We start from the raw sequence: 8425 nt of genomic DNA, 5'->3' as shown, positions 1-8425 counted from the left end.
GGGGACGTGACTGTTCACTGCCAGACGATAGATATCAGATTAACTTTCATTCATAGCAGATAAATTTACGAAAACAGCATGAATGAAGGAATATAGTTCAGAGGATTCGCCGATGTTTGACCCGGGGTGATTCAACCCTGCACCCACGTTTCGCCAGTCACTGCGTACCACGGTCTAAACGTCGCCAGGCACGACTAACCGAGCGAGACATGAGTGGGACGCTCATTGAGAAGCCAGTGAAGCAGGCGTGTGGTACGGGCATCTTAGATACGGGTGCTTGGTACTTGATTGTTCTTCTATCACGCGTGCTGTGTGTGTGAGATGCTATCTGTGGTGGATATACGCACTAACACACTGCTACTGTGTCGGGGTTATGTAAGTGTTCATGGCTCCATGCACAGTCATACTGATAGACAGTCATAGCGTAACCGTCATCTATGGCTACGGGATCTGCTGGTATAGGTCTAACCCTGCCCGTCACACTCTCCCTTTCTCTCTATCTCTTTCTTTCTCTCTGTCTGTGTCTCTCTCGCTCTCGCTCTTTCTCCCTCCATCTCTCCCCCTCACTTTCACTCCTCTCTTTCCTCTCTCTCTCTCTCTCTCTCTGGCTCTCTCTCTCTCTCCCTCTCCTCTCTCTCTCTCTCTCGTCTCTCATCTCATCTCTCTCTCCTCTCTTCTCACCTCATCGCTCTACTCTCTCCTCTCTCCTCTCTCTCTCCCTCTCTCTCTCTCTCTCTCTCTCTCTCTTATCTTATCTTCTTGCTCTCTCTCTCTCTGTTCTCTCTCTCTCTCTCTCCATTCCCCCTCTCTAACCGTATACAGAAACCGAATACTATAAAGAACCGAAAGGACAAACAGCATAGAGACGACGCAGCCGTACCTGCTGTTTTTTTGTCCCGTCCCATCGAAAAGCAAATTCACATCACACACTCAGCTATTATAGACGAAGCGACACGACGCGAAGGGCGCTTTTCCTACATGTGCGTCTCATACACGCACACACACACACGCACACGCACACACCACCCAACCACACACACACACACACGCACACAACACCGCACACACACACACACACACACACACACATCACAGCACACACCAACACACAACCGCAACACACACACACACACACACACACACACACACATACACAACACACGCGCACACACGCACGCACACGTAACACACACCACACCGACCACACACACAAGCACACGACGCCACGCACACGAACACATGCGCGCACGCACACACACTACACATTAAACCCGGCTCGCGGCACGGCACACACGGCACACGCACACCTACACGCACCGTACGCACGGCACACGCACGCCACGGGCACGCACGCACGCAGTCCATGCACACACACACACACACACACGACCCACTGCACGCGGGCTGGGACGGCCGGTAGATTTTGGGTAGAGATAGCGGCGTAAGCATGCATGTAGACGCCGGGTGTGTGTCGTGCGTGTTACGCTGCTTACCTGCTACTGCTGCGTGATGCACAATTATTTAGTCGAGTTCGTGAGCATCCAACGCCGAAGTTACCGTAAAAGAAATCAGTAATAGAGAGTAGAGAGAGTAAAAGAATAGACAATAGGAGAGAGAGACGAGACGACGGGACGAGAGTAGAGACAAATGAAGACTTTTTTTTGACGCGCAGAGAAAGATTCTCGATGAGCATTGAGAGAGAGACTTGATGAGAGATCGATGAGAAGGAGATGCGCGAGCGAGTGATGATAGAGAGCGATTTTAGAGAGAAATAGGAAAGAAACGAAAGGAGAGATGATGACCGAGCCCCGCTTAGAGCGTCGGATCGATGTCGGAGAGAGAAGATGAGATGATGCAGAGAGAGATGGAAGAGAGACACGAGTGGAGAGAGAGAGATTGAGAGAGAGATGAGAGAGAGACCTTGATGAGATGCTGGGCCGGACGAGAGAGAGAGAGAGAAGAGTAGGACAGAGAGAGAGAGAGAGAGAGAATGAGAGCAGAGCGAGACGGGGAAGGAGGCGAGATGGAGGTTCAAGGACACGCCTGATCTGTTACTACTACTGTATTACTATAGCCGTGCATGTGTCATCAGTTCACGCGTCCCCGTCGCACGCGCTTAATGAGTTCTATACTGCATTACAACATTGCTCCTCCATTCCATCACCATGTCTCTCACATCATTCATCCATCCATCCATCATCCATCCATCCGCGCTCTCGATTTCTCTACCTACCACCCACGCTCCTGTCTCTCTCTCTCTCTCTCTCTCTGGGTTCTCTTTCTCTCTCTCTCTCTCTCTCTCTCTCTCTCTCTCTCTCATCTCTCTCTCTCTTCTCTCTCTTCTCTCTCTCCTCTCTCTCCTCTCGAGGTGCTCTCTCTCTTTTCTCTCTTTCCTTCCGTCTCTCTCTTCTCTCTTCTCTCTCTCTCTCTCTCTCTCTCTCTTCTCTACTCTCTCTTCTTTGTCTCCTATTTTTCTCTCTCTCCTCTCTCTCTTTCATTCTCTCCCTCTCTTTTTCTTTGTCTCTCGTTCTATATATTTCTCTCGCGCTCCCCCATTCTCTTTCTCCTCCCCCCTCTTCTCTCTTTTTCTACCCCTCTCTCTTTATGGTTGTTCAGGTTCGCCATTCTCACACGCACTTGGACCGTTGCAATAAAATATAACTGCTTAAATCATTCATGTGTCGTGTGCAGCAGCTAGCGTGCGGCAGCCAGCGTGTGTTTGCAGATGGAGGCATTGGACGGCATTTACAGGAAATTTCGGCAATAATAGACGTGAATGAGAAGTAGAGAAACATTACAGACTTTGGTCACGTAGTAAATAGATTTTCGTTAATTATTTAGCATTATATTTTTATTGAAACGCCTCCAAGTGACCTCGTACGCGTCCTTCTTCCGCACGCTGCTCATGAACATTTTGTTGTGCTTCCGGCGTGTGGCTGCTCTCTGTATCCTCCTCCCCCTCCTCCCCTCCCCCTATCCCCTCCCTTCCCCTCCCTCCCCCGGTGGCAGTCTGCAGCTATATAAACCGGCCTGTTACCTCACAAATCTCCTCCTCACACTCACCTCATACTCCATGTACGATTCTCGTGCGGTCAGTTTTTGCCGATATAACACTTCAGTGTGTATTTGTGTTGTTCGGCAACCGTCACTGACGTTTGACACGTACTATGTAGGGCTTGGTGTTGTAAATGCATGCATGCATGCTGCTGCTGCCTGCTACTGCTGCTGCTGCTGTTGCTGCGTGCTGGCCTGCTGCTGTTGCCTACTGCTTGCTGTTGCTACTGCTGCCTACTGCCTGCCTGTTGCTTACTGCTGCCTTTGCCCTACTACTGCTACTACTAGCCTACTGCTGCTGCCTACTGCTGCCTGTTGCTACTGCTGTTGTGCTGCTGCTGCTACTACTGCCTGCGACTGCTTGCCTGCCTAACTGCCTGCCGGCTATGCTACTTCTGCCTGCTGCCTGCCTGCCTGCTTGCTGCTGGCCTGCTTACTGCTGCTCGCTACTGCTACTCACTATCTACTAACTAGTACTACTACTACTACTACTACTCTACTACTACTACTACTACTACTGCGCTACTGTGTTGTTGTTGCTACGCTTACTGCTCTTGTTTGTGTTGCTGTCGCATTAATGTTGTCGCTGGTGCTGCTACTCACACTCTTATTCTAGAGGGCATAGATCCGGAAATGTTTGTCTGCAAATCCCTGTTCATTTATTTAATATCAGGAGAATGCCTATCGGGGTAGCGCACCATCACGAGAATGTCGAGCCGCCGGAAGGCTGAGTGATATCATCTAGATTGATTGTACGAGCGAACTCCGCTCACGTATCCAAGCATCCACGCAGTGGCTGACTCCATTATATATGAAACGTGTGACGATCAGCGCAGGCGGACCGGCGCCGCTGTGTGAATGCCGGTGTTCTAAAGGTCGCGGCTGCTCGAAAGGTCGCGGCGACAGCATCGTGCCATTCACGAGAGCAATTACCCAGGGCGGGGTTTGTCCGCGCGCGTGCGTGGGCGGTGTCGTCGCACGATTGTTTGTTATTGTTGTCGTCGTGCGTGAGAGTGCAGGGAATAGGACTCAGGAGGGGGACGTGTGTCTCACAGTGTCTGTCCGTGCTGAGTGGAAGCCTACGGTGTAATGCACCGATGATTCGTACCAGTAGATTCAATCGAGTGGGGACATGCCATTTGGTCCGGGTGCATGGGCAACACCCCAACCCTCATCATAACACTAAGCCTAACTCGAATCATAATCGCAATGATCCTTATCTTGGCCATAATCCTAACCCTAACCATAACCACTCATCGGTGGAAGACGTATACTACACGTGGGAGGGGGCAGTTGGGGTTTTGTTAGGTCGCTCTTACACACCGCTGAAGTATCACAAAAATGTGCACAGTTTATATTTCACGTCTGTAATGAGATCGAGCATAGTGAGAGAAAAAGACGGGGAGAGGGAGAGAGAGAGAGAGAGCTAGCTAGAGAGAGAGAGGGAGAGAGCCGGGAGAGAGGGAGAGGAAGAGACAGAGGTAGGGGAGAGGGGGAGGCACACAGAGAGAGAGAGGAGAGAGAGAGAGAGGAGAGAGAGAGAGGAGAGAGAGAGAGAGATAGAGGGAGAGCCAGAAGTAGGGGAGAGGGGAGAGAGATGAGAGGAGAGGCAGACAGCGAGAATTAAAAGGTGACTGTGTAGAAGATGTTGAAAGGTAATAGATTCATTAGATTGTGGGGAAAAAAACACCATATAGGAAAACGACATGACTCTTCTACTCTAGTATAGAGAGTGGAAATCAAGCTGAATACGTGTACGGTACGTGTAGGTGGTGGCTGCATGCACGCAATCATGAGCATACCGGCACATAAACGCGTGTAGGCAGCAAATGATTCTCCTCTCATAAAGTGCTGTAATCCACAATCTCTGCTTAGCGTCCCATTACATTCTGATTTTATATCTAGTTTCTCAAATATCAGTAAGGGAATCATTGACTACTTTTCAAATTCATACTTTAAAGAAAGTAATTACTTTACTGTTGACCAAGTCTTGTGCTGTGCAACAAGGCTTGGATTCGATTGTTTATATTGTTTAAGTAAGCAGGCATATGTTGTATTTCAGGAGTCACCCGGTGATCTACAGAAGAATCTTGTAGCAGTGCTATCCAGTGAAGAGGACTTTCCTGCACTGTCAGATAATAAGAATAAAACCAAGGCCCCAAGTACCATGGAGAAGGTATTAATTGGGATTTCACTCTATATAATCAATATATGACATATTTAATAACAAACCAACAAACTATAAGGAATAGTAATGAAACTGCTTCTTGTTTATGATGGCTATTAAATTAGGAGTATTTGCATACATGTTATCTAATGATGAGGCTGTGTATAGTAATATAATTGTTTAATGAACTTGGCTTATTGCTTTTAATTACGTTACTAAATATTTAACCAACTGGTCCTTGTCAATGAAAACCAACTCTATTAAACCTGCATGCTCCACATATTTTGGATCAAAAATGCAAAAATAGGATCATGATTATTATAAAGAGTAATTATTCTAAAATTGAATTCAAATTTGATTTTATAGACCTGTTAATGACAGTTTGGTCTAACTGCCTTTTGTCAAAGCAGAATAACAAAATTACAGAATTGATCTTGATATTATCATGAAATCCAATTAACTTATTCCAAGGTTCATGATACCTGCGTGAATTGAAGGCATGTTCTATCTCTATCTGGTGCACATCCACAATGCTACCCCATGTGTATTCAACCAGTCTCTCCTTGCCATTGAACTATAAAGTTAGCGATGGTCTGTAGGGTTCAGCATGTCGATCTTACTGCAACTGATAACCCTGATGCAGCAACACTGAACGGTTTTTTTTTATTCCCCACATCTCATTTTCACAGGAGAGCCAACGATCTCACCCGTCCGATCCCAACCAGGAGTCTAGTCAGAAGAAAGTAACAATGACTGAGCAGCAGGACTCGCTGGACATTCCCGATAAAATAGAGAAGGTATAAAGTGAGGCATATACGCGTACAGTCACGCCTGTATGTAAGCGTCTGTCAATGGAAACAACAAAACTGCTCTTTGTAGACAGGTATTCTGTCTATAGAGATCGTTTCACCGTATAACTCCGAAGTAAGGAAAACGCCAGAAGTGTCTATAATAGACAGATACATGTCCGTTCCATAGCGATGGTTTTATTGCGTAACTGCCACTCAAGTAAAATGCAAGAAGTTTCTATTATAGGCAAATGTCCTTTCTATAGAGGTGGTTTCACTCCATAAGTGCCGCTCAAAGGAATTGGCAAAAGTGGCGTCTATAGACAGGTTCCCACTCTGTAGAGATGGTTTCCCTCTTGTATATTTCTGCCAGTCAAGAGAAATGTGTGTCACCTATAGTAGACTACTGTCCGTTTTACAGAGATACTCTCTATATATAACTGCCACTCAGGGGATGCGCCAACAACGTCTTTTATAAACAGGTTTCGTTTCTATATAGAGATTTCTGCTAACATAGGTATGACTAGTACGTACTAGTGCATTGTGCTTTAGTTTCAGTGTGGGCCAATGTTCTACACCAGGGATGGGTTGTTGTTTGTAAACAACTTTATGATGGCGTTAGTCAAACGAACGCACGTATTGTTTAGGGAAAGACTGCTAGCCGAACGAACTCTTAAAAAATGGCAAAATTTGCATGCCATTAGCTGTACTACCAAATGATCTAACTAAGTATCCAGATACTTTATTCAAGCAGTGACTGACATGTCAAGCCATCAAGCTCACTCACTCGTATATATATATACTAGCGGGATACCCGGCGTTGCTCGGGGAAATCAGCGGCGTTACTCAGTTCGTGACCGCTTGGTTGAAAGGAAAATACCCAATAAAATCGGACTATCTATCTATCCATGCATCCATCCATCCATCGCATTCCATGCCATGCCATCCCATCCCATCCCATCCCATCGCACCGCATCCCATTGCATCCCATCCAATATCCCATCCCATCCCATCGCATGCCATCTTATCGCATCCCAGGCCATCCCATGCCATGCCATGCCATGCCATACCATCCCATCCCATCGCATGCCATCCCATCCCATCCCATCCAATCCCAACAGTAAAAAATCATAAGAAATCAAAAGATAAAAGTCATTAAAATGCTCACTTCCATGCCATGACCTAGTACCAAGTCGTACTCTGAGACCTACTAGTCGACTCGTCATCGGTACCCTCTACGTGCTCGCATCTCGATTGTGGTATGGCTATCCGAGTCGGAGGCCGGCCGGTAACTGGACAAGCAGTATCAGTGGCCAGTAGCTGTGCCTAGTGTTCTGTTGTACCCAGTGGAGGGTTTCTTTTCAGTTACATGAATATTAACTTTATCTGTGTCACTACATGGGAGTTTATATTGTAAAGACTAACATTTGCTGGTTCTACGGGTATACTTTCTGCTAGTACATATAAAGTTGTTCGGCCGGTTTGTGTGTTCGCGCATAACTAGAGAACTCCGCAGCCTAGAGGAAAACTAAATATATTTTTAGAATCAGCACGTCTGGGAGGTGGTCTGGCTGAACAAAATTTCAAAAAAGTAAAAAAGTAAAAATTTATAAAAACATTATATTCATCATATAGATGGCGTACAGATTAACATTATAACGGGTAATGCTATCCCCCGGGCGTGGAGGTAGGTGACCGCAGCGTGGCAGCACTAGTGTTAGAATAGTGTTAGGATTAGGGTTAGGGTCAGGATTAGGGCTAAGGTTAGGGTTAGGGTTAAGGTTAGTATTAGGCTAAGCGTTAGCATCAGGGTTAGGGTTAGGGTTAGGGTTAGGATTAGGGTTAGGGTTAGGGTTTGATCATGATTATCTGTCCCACACCATAGATTAATTTTGGTGGATAACACTGCCTATATATAGCGCGCGACACATATATATTTAGTGTGAAGGTTAGTGTGGCGGTGTTGGATGTGAGGGTTAACGTTTGAACGTCATCGTCAACGTATTCACGGTGACCTCCCTCTCACGCCGCGGGGATAGCAACACTCACATTATACATCACATACGTGTGAATCCATGGTGTATAACCATAACGGCCCAGTAGCCGAATGGATAAAGCATCGGACTCCTAAAACTCATTGTATCAGGGTTCGAATTCCCACCTCGGGAAATCCTTTGTTTCTTAACTTTTGGACTGTTTAGTATGTACTCGGCCGTATTCACCGTTAATTTCAAAATTTAAATTTTTTACCGCACATTTAAACGTTAGTAAAATCCAGATAAACTATGGTAGATGATAATGATAGCGCAAACTGACGGAAAACTTCACAGAAGGCTATGTATGTTACATATCAAATATTATTATTTTTCTATATAATTTCATTTTATTAATTTAATAATTTTTTGACTTGTTTTGA

At 46.1% G+C, this 8425-nt stretch overlaps 1 protein-coding gene across 1 annotated transcript in view; it reads left to right on the top strand.

Annotated features, from left to right (window-relative positions):
• LOC106815170 (cAMP-regulated phosphoprotein 21-like) overlaps nucleotides 1-8425 on the top strand; it is a gene marked incomplete at its 3' end in the record, with an annotated part of 72790 nt that overhangs the window by 16016 nt on the left and 48349 nt on the right. Inside the window, exons 2-3 of the mRNA XM_014819601.1 lie at nucleotides 5117-5230; nucleotides 5911-6018. Coding sequence (XP_014675087.1) covers nucleotides 5117-5230; nucleotides 5911-6018 — 222 coding nt within the window. The remainder of the gene's footprint in view (nucleotides 1-5116; nucleotides 5231-5910; nucleotides 6019-8425) is intronic.

This window comes from Priapulus caudatus, unplaced genomic scaffold (genome assembly GCF_000485595.1).
Source record: "Priapulus caudatus unplaced genomic scaffold, Priapulus_caudatus-5.0.1 Scaffold1055, whole genome shotgun sequence".
NCBI lineage: Eukaryota > Metazoa > Priapulida > Priapulimorpha > Priapulimorphida > Priapulidae > Priapulus > Priapulus caudatus.
Note: the sequence above shows the minus strand (reverse complement) of the source record. Positions and strands in the feature narration are given on the sequence as shown.